At 42.9% G+C, this 15,000-nt stretch overlaps 2 protein-coding genes across 4 annotated transcripts in view; one reads left to right on the plus strand and one right to left on the minus strand.

The window, feature by feature from the left end:
* larp1 (La ribonucleoprotein 1, translational regulator) overlaps positions 1 to 11,041 on the minus strand; it is a 17,140-nt gene extending 6,099 nt beyond the window's left edge. Inside the window, exons 1-7 of one of the 2 annotated variants that reach the window (XM_060890500.1) lie at positions 10,599 to 11,041; positions 4,005 to 4,066; positions 3,728 to 3,793; positions 2,956 to 3,106; positions 794 to 928; positions 548 to 700; positions 256 to 415 (exon numbers count right to left, since the gene is read on the minus strand). In XM_060890500.1, the coding sequence (XP_060746483.1) occupies positions 256 to 415; positions 548 to 700; positions 794 to 928; positions 2,956 to 3,106; positions 3,728 to 3,793; positions 4,005 to 4,066; positions 10,599 to 10,800 (929 nt within the window). In that variant the 5' untranslated portion in view covers positions 10,801 to 11,041. The remainder of the gene's footprint in view (positions 1 to 255; positions 416 to 547; positions 701 to 793; positions 929 to 2,955; positions 3,107 to 3,727; positions 3,794 to 4,004; positions 4,067 to 10,598) is intronic. The other variant, XM_060890499.1, reaches the window with a different exon arrangement.
* A 1,698-nt stretch (positions 11,042 to 12,739) lies between these two features.
* zgc:56585 (uncharacterized protein LOC393297 homolog) overlaps positions 12,740 to 15,000 on the plus strand; it is a 6,335-nt gene continuing 4,074 nt past the window's right edge. The window contains exons 1-3 of one of the 2 annotated variants that reach the window (XM_060890974.1): positions 13,166 to 13,517; positions 13,629 to 13,686; positions 13,798 to 14,305. In XM_060890974.1, coding sequence (XP_060746957.1) covers positions 14,257 to 14,305 — 49 coding nt within the window. In that variant the 5' untranslated portion in view covers positions 13,166 to 13,517; positions 13,629 to 13,686; positions 13,798 to 14,256. Of the gene's footprint in view, positions 12,822 to 13,165; positions 13,518 to 13,628; positions 13,687 to 13,797; positions 14,306 to 15,000 lie in introns of those variants that run through there. The other variant, XM_060890975.1, reaches the window with a different exon arrangement.

A 15,000-nucleotide genomic window follows, 5' to 3' on the forward strand; every position in this document is an offset into this window, starting at 1 on the left:
CATGCTACATGTTTTAAAATTGTTGTAGTGATGAAAGGTTCACAGTTATATCTTCGGACACTGTGGATAATCTGCGGGTCGGTAATAAAAATGAGATTTTGATAAATTTTAATTCAGCGTCCGGGGGGGGGGGGGGGGGGGGGGGGGGGGGGGGGTTGCAGCGTCTGGGGTGTGTGTGTGCGCGCAGCGTGGGGGGGTGTGTGTGTGCGTGTGCGCAGCGTCTGGGGGGGGTGCAGCGTCTGGGTGTTTACTCACATCTGTCTCTTGATGTACTCCTTGAGCAGGTCCTGGTCCACACTGTACATCTCAGTGCTACTCATGCTGTCATAATAATAGGTCACAGACTGTGTGTATTTGGGGTCATACACACCATCTTTCCCCTCATACTTGTAGTTGTACTGATGGTCATAGTGACCTACAGGGGAATGAAGACAGAAGCAGACGTTCACCTGATATCACAGCCTTAACGCGCTCCTGCTGCATTTATTACTGTTCAACACTTTATATAATACTGTAGCTCACATCAATGTCTAACACAACCACAAACCTCGTCCTCCCCGTCCTCGTCCCCTTCCTCGTCCCCGTCCTCTTCCTCGTCCTCTGAACCCTCCTCTAAACGGTGCTCCCTCACTCTTCACACTTGAAACCTCGTCATGATCGTCTCTGAACTGATCGCGCTCGTACTTCCCACTGTGCCAGTCTATCACACACACCGCAGTATTGCACTTAGTGTTACTGAACACGACGTCATTAGAACCAGCACAAAACACAACACATATTCATGAGGTCTTACCTCTGAGGTCATTCCTGTTGTTGGGGTGCATTCTGGGAGTTTCGCCTTGGCGTGCATTGTTCCTGGAGGCCGAGCGCTCTCGTGGTCCCTCAGACTTCACCTCAATCATCAGAGGAACCCACTTATGTTTATTTCCTGTTTATAGTGAAAGTAAGTACAACAAAAATGTCAGGTGTCAAAAACACTTCATTTTTATAATGTACACACACACACACACACACACACACACACACACAGACAGAAGCACACAGACAGACGCACGCCGAGACGCCGAGACAGACAGGGGCACGCCGAGACGCCGAGACAGACAGGGGCACGCCGAGACGCCGAGACAGACAGAGGCACGCCGAGACAGACAGACAGACAGAGGCACGCCGAGACAGACAGACAGACAGAGGCACGCCGAGACAGACAGACAGACAGAGGCACGCCGAGACAGACAGACAGACAGACAGACAGAGGCACGCCGAGACAGACAGACAGACAGACAGAGGCACGCCGAGACAGACAGACAGACAGACAGAGGCACGCCCGAGACAGACAGACAGACAGAGGCACGCCGAGACAGACAGACAGACAGAGGCACGCCGAGACAGACAGACAGACAGACAGACAGAGGCACGCCGAGACAGACAGACAGACAGACAGACAGAGGCACGCCGAGACAGACAGACAGACAGACAGAGGCACGCCGAGACAGACAGACAGACAGACAGACAGAGGCACGCCGAGACAGACAGACAGACAGAGGCACGCCGAGACAGACAGACAGACAGACAGACAGAGGCACGCCGAGACAGACAGACAGACAGACAGAGGCACGCCGAGACAGACAGACAGACAGAGGCACGCCGAGACAGACAGACAGACAGAGGCACGCCGAGACAGACAGACAGACAGACAGACAGAGGCACGCCGAGACAGACAGACAGACAGACAGAGGCACGCCGAGACAGACAGACAGACAGACAGAGGCACGCCGAGACAGACAGACAGACAGACAGAGGCACGCCGAGACAGACAGACAGACAGACAGACAGAGGCACGCCGAGACAGACAGACAGACAGACAGACAGAGGCACGCCGAGACAGACAGACAGACAGACAGAGGCACGCCGAGACAGACAGACAGACAGACAGAGGCACGCCGAGACAGACAGACAGACAGACAGAGGCACGCCGAGACAGACAGACAGACAGACAGAGGCACGCCGAGACAGACAGACAGACAGAGGCACGCCGAGACAGACAGACAGACAGAGGCACGCCGAGACAGACAGAGGCACGCCGAGACAGACAGAGGCACGCCGAGACAGACAGACAGACAGAGGCACGCCGAGACAGACAGAGGCACGCCGAGACAGACAGACAGACAGAGGCACGCCGAGACAGACAGAGGCACGCCGAGACAGACAGACAGACAGAGGCACGCCGAGACAGACAGAGGCACGCCGAGACAGACAGACAGACAGAGGCACGCCGAGACAGACAGACAGACGCACGCCGAGACAGACAGAGGCACGCCGAGACAGACAGACAGAGGCACGCCGAGACAGACAGACAGAGGCACGCCGAGACAGACAGACAGAGGCACGCCGAGACAGACAGACAGAGGCACGCCGAGACAGACAGACAGACAGACAGAGGCACGCCGAGACAGACAGACAGACAGAGGCACGCCGAGACAGACAGACAGACAGAGGCACGCCGAGACAGACAGAGGCACGCCGAGACAGACAGAGGCACGCCGAGACAGACAGAGGCACGCCGAGACAGACAGAGGCACGCCGAGACAGACAGAGGCACGCCGAGACAGACAGAGGCACGCCGAGACAGACAGAGGCACGCCGAGACAGACAGAGGCACGCCGAGACAGACAGAGGCACGCCGAGACAGACAGACAGACAGACAGACAGAGGCACACCGAGACAGACAGACAGACAGAGGCACGCCGAGACAGACAGACAGACAGAGGCATGCCGAGACAGACAGACAGACAGAGGCACACCGAGACAGACAGACAGACAGACAGAGGCATGCCGAGACAGACAGACAGACAGAGGCACGCCAAGACAGACAGACAGACGCACACCCACGCCGACAGACAGACGCACACCAACACAGACAGACAGACGCACACCAACACAGACAGACACACACACCTTTCCTCCTGTGAGCGCTGTTCTTGTGCGCATCTTCCTCTCTGTTCTTCTCCTCTCCTGAATCATCTGATTTGGTCTTCTGGTTCTCTTTAGTCTCCTCACTGTCCCTCTTCTCTTTAGACTCCCTTTTCACTGTCGCTTTCTTACACCCCTAAACAAACACACACACACACCAGTCACGGTCAATATCACACTTAAGACCTCTACAATTCTGACGTATTAAACTAACACACACACACACACACTGTGGCATGTTCATAACATTTACACAACTCTACTACAGAATTCTGCAATCTGACGGTTCATCGATGTTCTAACAGCAGATCTCACAGTAGTGCATTCATCATACCTGCAAGAGGTGAAAAAGGTGACAAGGTTCGAAATAAAATTGGGCGTGACAGTGAGAATGTACAAGCATTAGTGCGAGTGTTTACTGACAATGTGTTTGAATATTTCTGATTTTAGATAAAAACTGATTTGTCTGAGTCAGTGTAGAGTTCAGGCTGCTTTATATATCGTCTAATCATCACCACTAACTTTGTTACTCTGATTCCACAGAAATCTGTAAAATGAGCCTCAATTTTATTTGTGTTCTCTGAGCTAGGGAGTGCAATGTAGCACAGAAACATGTCACAACTCTGTGTGTGTGTGTGTGTGTGTGTGTGTGTGTGTGTGTGTGTGTGTGTGTGTGTGTGTGTGTGTGTGTAAACACTTTGTACAAAGGACACACTGTGTACACTACACACGTTCCTCACTGCCTTTTGAGACTGACCTGCACTTCCTTGGTGGCAATTTCTCCGGGTGTCGGCCAGTTGGTTGCATCTCCAAAATCTCCAACCTTACACACACACACACACACACAATTACTTTAATACACACACTCTACAGAGGCTCAATATACACGTTAACTAACTTCCATGGGCTGAATGAAGGTATCTCTAGCTTGGACATAATTACACAAGACTTCTGCCAACACTTGGTGTTAAATGTGTGTGTGTGTGTGTGTGTGTGTGCGTGCGTGTGTGTGTGTGTGTGTGCGCGCACGCTACCTTTCCTCCTCTCCTGGTTCGAGGGTTTCCTGCTCTCACAACTTTCGCTGGTCCAGTTTGTTCTGAAAAAACAAACATCATAAATGCTTAAAACACTTTATTAACACACACTGTCACATTGATGACTTCACACAGCTGAGGTTAATGAAGAATTAATAAAAACACCATTACACACCTACTCAAAAAGCACTAACTCATTTAAACAGCCATTTGTCGTCTAATTTCTCTCAGTGAGTCACGTGACTTCAGACTAATATTTGTATTTAAATATCTGCTACTAAACAATTGGGAGAAGACAATAATGATCCTATAACAATACCACTAGGGGTCGAGTATGACATTACAGAATTACTCCATCGCAGTTAAGCTCAATGTTGTTCAGACGTGTGTGTGTGTGTGTGTGTGTGTGTACAAGCACAGTAAAATGACTAAACCAGGTAACTAAATGTGGTGCAGATGGAAGGACTAAAAAAAGAATTCCAGACTTTTAACCTCAACTCTGTTTATCAATTACAAAATCTACACAGTTCATTTCCTGAAAATGTCTCTGATCATCATTTCTGCTGAAGAAATATTTTATCTTCTACACATCTAACTTTACACCACAACATGGTACAACTCAAAGCTTCCTCTGACTCCTCAAAGGGCTAAATGGGTTTTCTAATTGTGTTGTGCGAGAGCTGGATGCGTGTTGTGTGCGAGAGCTGGATGCGTGTTGTGTGCGAGAGCTGGATGTAGCAGTAACACACTTCTCTGTGGAGTTTAGTTAACAGAGGTGTTCCTCAGGGCTCAGTAATCTCACCTACACACTGATCACTAATGAGGGTTAAAGTCACCACCTGTTTATAAGATCAATTCAGATCAAAGCACATTGCATTAATTTACTCGCTCTACGTACACCACCTACACAGGGGCTAGCAATGCAACACACACACACACACACACACATCAGTGAACTCCAGATCTGCCCAGCCCATACACACACTCAGATAAAGAGAACTGGGTGGATGCTTCAACTGATCTCTCCCTCTTTCTCTCTCCCCACACACACACACACACACACACACACACACACACACACACACAGAGGCTGGTGGATGATCAGCTGTACATGTGTGAAGGCATCAGGTTATCATACAGGTGAAACTGTCAGGTCTTTGTACACACATCAGAATTGTTTACAGTCACTGCAGACTTTATGTACATATAGAAGATTTAAAACATTTACATCCAAAATAAAAATTAAATAAATCGGCATCATGGTGTGTATCTGCAGCACAGCCGAGCTCTTCTGCCACAGAGCTTCGTCGCAGCCCCCGTCCACACACAATAGACATTATTGTGGTGGACATGCTAACACTAACCCTAACCCCACAGGCCTGTTCACCTTAATAACATGTTATAACAGTATGGAGCAGAGTAACAACAATGTACTGGTTCTGACTGAAAGCCTCTGCTGCTTTAAATCACAATGAGAACTCAGATGATGACCCAAGACTTGGATCTGATTTGGAAGAACAAGATCACTGAGCTTCCGCTCTACCTCTTTGACACAATGCAGATAAATCTCTTGGCCATGTTGGTGGTTTCTGCATTTCTCCTTCATGACAGCTTGACAATCTGCTCTTAAGGTTATTCTCAAGAAGCTCCTTTAACCATGTGAGACTCCTGCACTCGTCTGTGGCTGCATCAGTGTCCAGCAACGATGACAACCTGAGACTGTGGGCTTGTTTCTTTAGTATGTTTAGACTCATGAGAACACGACATACACAGAGTTTAGTAAGTGTGTGTGTGTGTGTGTGTATACACAGTCATGGTGCTGCTTCAGTATATTTCAAAATATTCAGATATTTTTCACATTTCTACACTATACCAGAAAACAGTAATAAGCATTTCATAAGTTTTAAAAGGCAAAAACATTAAATTTGGGGAATATATGCAAACAGTCCATATTTATAGTGTTGACCCTTGTTCTTTAGAACACTTGTGATTCGCTCTGGCAGGCTGGAAATTAGCTCCTGGGCTAAATCCTGACTAATAGCCATCCATTCTTGCCTTATTAGTGCTCAGAGTGGATCACAGTTTGTGGGCTTCTGCTTGTCCACTCGACTTTGAGGCTTGACCACAGGTTCTCTCTGGGATTGAGATCCGTTTTTGATACCATTCTTTATTTATGGCAGTGTTTCGGGAACAAATGAGAGTTATCCCCCCGTCTTGGTTACAACACAACTCCACACATGGATGGTCTCAGGATGCTTCACTGTTGGCACGACACAGGACTCATGGTAGCGTTCACCTTTTCTGCACCAGTCTTCTGCTGTCCAATCCTTGTATTTTCTGGTACAGAAGTGGCTTCTTTGTTGCAGATTCTTGACACCAGACCGTTGGCCAAAAGTCTTCGTGTCACTGTGTGTGCAGATGCACTCACTCCCACCTGCTGGTGGTGACACGATTCCATAGCTGACTCTCAGGAGGAGAAGGTCCAGGATAGTGCTGCACGATTAATCATATCACAATATCAAGACTGTGCGATTATATGACGCAAAATGCTGCGATTTTATGAAATAAATAAATAATAAATAAATGCATGTGTGGACATGACAACCCATTCTCTCTGAAAGCTGCCTATTTCATACACTACACCGCTAATAAAAAAAAGACCAGTGAGTTTCAGTTTAGGCAGTGACACGTGTGGCACGTATGGTCATGTGGTGACTTTCTCCGGTGTGCAGCGCGGAACGGGTGAAGATGGATGCCGAGCAGACGGACACTGAACTGTAGTGTTAATTTCGTCAGACAAGACGAGACGAAATATGTTCAACAACCTTTTTTTCATGACTAAGACGAGACGATGACGAGACTGCACCACTGTCCAAAAACGCTAAGACTAAATTAACGTGCATTATTGTTGGCGAAAAAAGACGAGACGAAAATGTTTTGTATAAAATAAAAACTAAGATAAAATCTCTCTTCATTTTCGTCTGCAATTGTCTCTGCTTTTTCATCAGCTGTTACGCCTTTAAAATATTCAGCACGAGTTCGCGGCTTCGCTGTTGCTCAAGTTACAGATCCGTGAATCGGATCTCGCTTATTATATTGTTACCTACCAAATAAATCGATAATTTGACTCAAAATGATGATTTAAAAAGTAGTTTATTGATTTAAAACAATTGTATTGTTTCCGCTAAAGAAAATAGTGCGCTCCGTCTCTACGGTTAGAATCCTCTGTGTCCATGGCAACACTCTGATTTTCATGGCAACGGTGTGTTATAGTTCGCAGTGGTCTGTTATCAAGAAATAAAATAGTGTGTGTGTAGAAAGAATTCGTCCACACGCCGCTCAAAATAAATAAATAAATAAAAACTCCTGAACACAAGTCCACCCCTGGTCTAGTCAGCTTTTTGTGTTAAATTATATTTCCTAGCACCACCAACCTGAAACCTCTTCCCACCCCCCGTCACAATCACATCATAATCATAATGAATAATTAGGCTTAAAAGCAAATGTATATGTAAGGGAATCAAGTTTAACAATTACATGTAATATTGCTCCAAATATCATCAATAATGGTGTGTGCAACACACACACACACATTTATTTCCACTATAACACTTGTGTTCCTGATATTATTGCATTTAATGAGGCCTCGTTGTGTTTATTCATAATAGATTCCAGATGTGGTCAAGCTACAATTTTTTGACTAAAACTAGACTAAAATGACGAGACTTTTAGTCGACTAAAACTTGACTAACAAAAAAAGAGATGTGAATGACTAAATATGACTAAAACGAACAAGGACATTTGGCACAAGACTAAATTAAAAATAGGTGACGAAATTAACACTACTGAACTGGTGGCCAGAAAAAAATGCTACCTCTGTTACATGGCGATATTTTGGCTATAAGATATCCGACACTAATCATAGAGAGCTACTGTGCAGATTTTGTAAAAATAAAGTTGCTATATCACGTGGTAACACGACAAACTTATATATCAGCACCTGAAACAGCACAGAGAAAAGTATGATGAATGCATGAAGGTAAAAGCACAGATTAGTAAAGGAACAACTGAACAAAAAAAAATCTGTAAGATGAAAAAAAAAAAAACACAATTACAGATGTGTTTGAGAGTGTTGCACCATATGAAAGGTCTTCACAGAGATATAGAGAAATCACCAACTCTATAACGCACTGCTTAGCAGGAGACATATTGCCCATATACACCGTTAGCAAGGGTATATGCTTGTTTTTTTGGCAAAGAACCTCTCAAGTGATAAGTAGAGCTTTTTAGAAAGAGGATTTGGAAATACCAGTTTGTTGATTTGTTTTTGTAAATGACCAACAACAGTTTTAGTGGTTTGAAACATTTATATCCAAATTCCTTTTTGAAAGTTTATACAAAAATGTTACATCCTTCCTTCATCCCTGTTTGGACAGAATGTTCAAAATATCTTATCTTCATGAACATAGAAATTACTTTGTTCTATTTATTATATTTAGCTGTACTATTGAGACAATAACAAGTTTGTTTGAAGTAATGCAAAAATGTTATTTTGTAAAAATATTTTCATTTGAAAACGTTTTGCATTTGTTTGTGATCATGTATGTATCATGATTTTTTGCAATTATTTACAATGCATCTGATCACAATAATGTAGAAGCAATGTGAATGCAGCAAACTCTGCAAAACACAACATTTATATATCACTGCCAATGCTGTTGGCCTGGACTCCGTAATCAATAAAAACACAACAGGGTGATGAATATTTTCCTCCAACAGCACATCACTGAGTGTCTTATTTCACTCACACATGAGCAACAATTAAATATTATTTATTAAAGAACAAGGTCAAATTTTTGTCCATTTAATGATCAGTAAAAGTTTGTTCTTGTTGTCTCTCACATTATAACTGCTATAAACGGTGGTTCTCTCACCAGACACTCTTTCTTCTCTCTTCAGAGTTTGGTTAAGACCAAAAAACAACTGTCTAGTCGTGTTACTGAGAAACACAAAGAAGTGTAAACTGCTCTGTCCTGAAGATGTGGAGAACTTTACAGCTTCACCTCTGACTGAGACACAGAGCTCACACTGGAGACTCCTTCACTATGTGACACAAACGTCTTCTCACTTATCATCGATTACACACACTTTTTGAACCCATTTCTCATCAGTGGAGCAGCCTCTGAACACCTCAGTGTGAATGAGCTGTTACTATAGAAACATAAGTGTATTAATATAAAGATGTGATGTGCAGCTACACTGGTGCCAGAGCTGAACACTGTAGAGAATCAACACCTTCTGATGACTCAGCAGTAGTGTGCTGAACATCACCAGTAGTATCAGCACAAATATTCCAGATTACTGAGCAAATTATTAATATCTGTGTGTGTTTGGCAGATGTTTAACTGAGCAAAGATCAGCACAGAGAATACAGAGTAAACACACACACACACACGTGTGTGTTAAAATGTCATCATACCTAATTGTGAGGATTTTTGCTCGGTCTCGTGTCTGAAACAGGCTCACTGTGTGTGTGTGTGTGTGTGTGTGTGTGTGTGTGTGTGCGCGCACAGGAATCAGCAAACACTCTGTAAATGTACATATACAAACGTGTTGGTCATTTCCACCGTTAACACACACACACACCACTGTGAACCCGCTCATCATAACGGATATAAAAGCTACAGGCCAATCAGTTATTACTAGGTTTGGTTTTTAAACTGTTATCTTACCAAGATAATGATGTACCAAACCCAATATATAACTAAACACACATCTGGGAAAATTAACATTGCTGCGAAAGATGGCGACTCTGCTGAATAACCCTGATCTCAAACCAGCCGTGGAGAGAAACACGTGGAGTTCATCCGGGTACTTGTGCAAGGCTAATAACCCTGAATATCCTCAAGGTTTCAACTAAATAGGAAAAATGACTGTGCTCGTGAAAGCACACAACAACAACAGGATGGGAAATAAAATACATTTAAACATCATGTGTGTAGTTTAGCGGAATTAGCATGTGTTAGCCTGTGGTAGTTTAACATGTGTTAGCATGTGGGTAGTTTAGCTGAATTAGCATGTGTTAGCCTGTGAGTAGTTTAGCATGTGTTAGCATGTGTGTCGGCCCGTCCGCCATTGTTAACACACAGCACGAGAAAAGCCTGAATTAGCAGTTAGCACCATTAGCATTACCTAGTTAGCCAGCACGCTAGACAACGTGATATTAATGGAGTTTAAAAATCCCACCGAAAAGTCAATGTAAAATATAAAGCAAACACAAATTCGACTTTAATGGTAAGAACGTGCCGCTGCCCACAAAGAGGCGTGTAGTGTGTAGCGTGTGTGGCGTTAAAACGACCATTAATACACATGTACCACAGGGTTTTACACACACACACACACACACACACACACAAGGTTAACTAACGATGATCAGAATAAAACGCTAAAACGTGGACTGATAGGCGTGCTAGCATTAGCTGTGTGTTTAGCTGTTAGCTGCGTTAGCATGCTAGCGGAGATGTGACAGCTGCATGATAAACACTCCCTCATCCGTTTTGTGTGTTAAACAGAGCCCAGTGTTGGGCAGCTCACCGGGCGCCGTCTGTCCGTTCACAGTGACCGAGTTGGGCTTCTTGGTCCAGGGGTTGACTTTGGGCGGAGGCGCCTCTCGGAGCTCCTTCTTGTCCTCCACGGTGTCGTCCTCGGCCTGCTTGGAGCCGGGCTCCGGGGTGAGGTCCGGGGTGAGCGGGGTGCTGTTGGAGGTGTGCAGGAGCGTCTCCACCTGAGTGGCCATGTCTCCGTCTCTCAATCCCACAACTTCAACGTGCTCTTCAACTTAAACCACAAAAAGTGCCTGTTTTCTGTGTCTCTTCCTTCACTCCTGCTCCTCTCCGCTCCACTCGACTTTACTCTGAGCCACACGATAGCGGACACTCAGTAAAACACGTAAAATTTGGTTTAAAAAAATAAATAAATCCTGCTGTGAAGCTCTCGGCCTGATTCTTCCCTCAGCGAACAGCACCACGCGACAGCCGCCCGGGGGCGCGCACGCAGCAGCGACGGAGATGACGTGAACGCGCCCGTTACGTTCACCATGCCACGCGATGACGTCAGCGCGCTCTTGCTGTGGCCATACATGGAGGCCCGAGACCTTTGAACTCCATCCATTAGCCTTTAAAGCAATGCGTTTGTTTAAACGAACCAAATGGGCATGGAGGATTTGTCCCCAAACTTGACCGCTCATTTGTTTTAAATGTTCTGTATGTAACACTAACATACAGATGTTCAGTTTAGTGAGGAGTGTTGTGTCAGTGTGCTGGGATACAGATACATAACAAACAGTCTGGTTTATACTAAACACATGATCTCCATCCAGCTGAACATTCCCTCTAACACCGCCAGTGAATCACCTACTGGGAGGGAAGATTCTGTAAGTTCTAATACCCCAAACAATCAGCTCGGGAGTACCCCAGGGGTGTATTCTCTCACCCCTCCTGTACTCACTCTACACCAGTGCCTGCACCACCACAGACACATGCACCAATATACTGTATAAACAATATACATTTTGCAGGTGACACAACTGTAGTGATGATGTTACCCGTAAAACATTGTGTCTTTATAAACACATTCAGTTTAATGTTGCCAGGGCAGTTGAAGTAATTATCCTGTTACTAAATCTCTTCAGACTTTAGGGAAGAACAACAGTGTATTTATCTGTTTGTCTATAATAATATTTATATTAATGTTAATATTAAAAGGTTCTCTGACAAGCAGTTAAGCCTCTGGGTTGTTGATCAGCGGATTGGGGTTCAAGCCCCAGAGCTGCCGAGCTACTGCTGTTGGGCCCTTGAGTAAGGCCCTTAACTCTCTAAATATGTGAAGAAAGAATTTCACTATGCTGTAATGTATATGCCACAAAACTAAAGAATTCTTCTAAATGTACAGGTGACGGTGGAGGAAATGTAATGTTTCTGTCATAATGCTGTCACATCACACCTTCACTGCCAGTAGTTTAAATATCTCATGTTGTTCTCCTTTAACACACACACACACACACGCACGCACGCACGCACGCACGCACACACACACACACACACACACACTGCTTACTGTGCAGTTCTATATTTTAAAGCTGTGAAGTGTGGTTCTGCTGACCAGCTGCTGAGTCCAGTTTTTGTGCATTGTGTGTGTGTGTGTGTGTGTGTGTGTGTGTGTGTGTGCGTGTGTATGTGTGTGTTAAAGGAGAACAACGTGAGATATTTAAACTACTGGTACTTGTTTAAACCTTGTACTTGTTTAAACATCAGCACATACTGATTTCTGATTACTGAATAACTCATTTCTAAACCTGTGAAAAATGTAGAAATACAGCACCAAAGCAGAAATACACAATTATTACACAATGAATGTTTTTATTATTATTACTAGCATAAATATAATAAATCATTGTGTTTATACACACTGTATAGTGACAGTGATCTCCTTTATGCCACTCATTATACAGACGGCTCTGAAGTTCCTCATAGTAAATTTACTGATATTTTATTAGAACTGAGCTACAGCCCTTATTAAATTACACAAAGATATAATTATTAAAAAAAGAAAGTAAGATATAAAAGTAAGTGTAAAAAAAGTAAGTGACGTAATACACTTGACTAAACCAGCCAAAGTTCATGTTTTTTCCGTTATAACCGTTTCTGGTGACGGCCAATCAGATCTGATGGGTGTTTCTTAGCTCCTCCCACTGCTCTGTGTTAAAGGTGTGTGAGGTAAATCTTCACTTGACTTGAAACAACATAAACTGCTACAACGGTGGGTTTACATTTATATTAACATTATAACGTTATTAACATTAGCTTTATATTAACATTATAACGTTATTAACATTAGCTTTATATTAACATTATAACGTTATTAACATTAGCTTTATATTAACATTATAACGTTATTAACATTAGCTTTACATTAACATTATAACGTTATTAACATTAGCTTTACATTAACATTATAACGTTATTAACATTAGCTTTATATTAACATTATAACGTTATTAACATTAGCTTTATATTAACATTATAACGTTATTAAAATTAGCTTTATATTAACATTATAACGTTATTAACATTAGCTTTACATTAACATTATAACGTTATTAACATTAGCTTTACATTAACATTATAACGTTATTAGACACTTATTGTTATCGTTAGTTTTCTTTTTCTTATTATTATTCTTCCGTCTTCCGCCATTGAAGTCAATGACAGCCCATAGAACCGTTACGTAGGAAAGTTATGTAATTTGGCACACATGTAGAGGTCAGTCTTAGAAGTTACTATACAACTTTGGTGTGTCTAGCTCTAACCCTCTAGCGCCACCAACAGTCCAAAAATCCAATTATGTTCATGTTCATAACCGCTGACTCGTAAGGACTAGAGACAAAATTCTCAGAATCACAATACAGCAAAACGAAGACTGGGCATCTGTAATACATTTACCATTTCACATAAAGTAAGTGCATTTATATTCATCATTTTGTTATATACATTAATTTTGCCTTTATATTTTTATTTTAACTTCAAAATAAATAACAACATAACAATATGCTTTGTTATATTGCAGAAACGTACTATGGTGAACGCACCACTACATCAGGATGACACTTACCATTTTACATACAGTAGGTGTAGTTTTATTCATCATTTTGTTATATACATTTATTTTGCCTTTATAATTTTTACTTATATAGACAAATAACAACATAACATTATTGTGCTTTGTTATCTTGCAGGAAAATGTACTATGGTGAACACACCACTACATCAGGATGACTTCCTTTTTAATGTCATTCACACCAACTGTTCGTTACAACACAACTCTACTGATCTGATACACCTACTGTGTGTATCAGTATGTACATGTCTTCTTTTTGCTGTATTGTGATGTACATCAGTTGAAGATAGATTACGTCTATCTGATGTCTATCTGACGTCTATCTGACGTCTGTCTGACGTCTGTCTGATGTCTAACTGATGTCTATCTGATGTCTATCTGACGTCTATCTGACGTCTATCTGACGTCTAACTGACGTCTATCTGACGTCTAACTGATTATCTGATGTCTATCTGACGTCTATCTGACGTCTATCTGACGTCTATCTGACGTCTATCTGACGTCTATCTGATGTCTATCTGATGTCGTTAAGTTCAGTATTTTACAGATACAATGCCACATCGCTACGAAACTTGGTATGGTTCATCATCGACATGTTCTGAGCACATCTGATCAGCTCGACCCCGGTATCGCTGCTTGCAGCTATATTTAACAGATTTATAGGAATCTTTAACATGACCCTAGTCTCATACTGAACACCCAACACTGAACACCCAACACTGAACACCCAACACTGAACACTGAACACCTAACACTGACCCTAACTTGTTCATTAAAAAAGTATTTAATTACACTACACACACGGTGTGAAATCTGTCAGCAGTGGTTTAGATCATTTTCTTAAAGCAATGAGTACAGTATCCTCTACTGTGCTCAGTACACAGTGCCATCTTCTGTGCTCAGTACACAGTACTCTACTGTGCTCAGTACACAGTACTCTACTGTGCCCAGTACACAGTACTCTACTGTGCTCAGTACACAGTACTCTACTGTGCTCAGTACACAGTACTCTACTGTGCTCAGTACACAGTACTCTCTACTGTGCTCAGTACACAGTACTCTACTGTGCTCAGTATTGTTCATTATTATAATCGTCACAGATGTAAAATAAACCCCTGTACATATTATTCAGTTACTAAATGTAAATAATCTTGATTTCAGGATTTCTTTATTGTAAAATACTAAACACAGGGAGGTAAAATGTTGGGATAATGTTGTTCTTGTTGGTGTTTAGTCATATTGGATCCTTCCCCTGGGATCATTCATTTTTTTCACAGCTTTAACACCGGATGTTTTTTAATGGAAACCATTAGACCATTAA

Source organism: Tachysurus vachellii, chromosome 17 (genome assembly GCF_030014155.1).
Source record: "Tachysurus vachellii isolate PV-2020 chromosome 17, HZAU_Pvac_v1, whole genome shotgun sequence".
In the NCBI taxonomy this organism is placed as follows: Eukaryota; Metazoa; Chordata; class Actinopteri; order Siluriformes; family Bagridae; genus Tachysurus; species Tachysurus vachellii.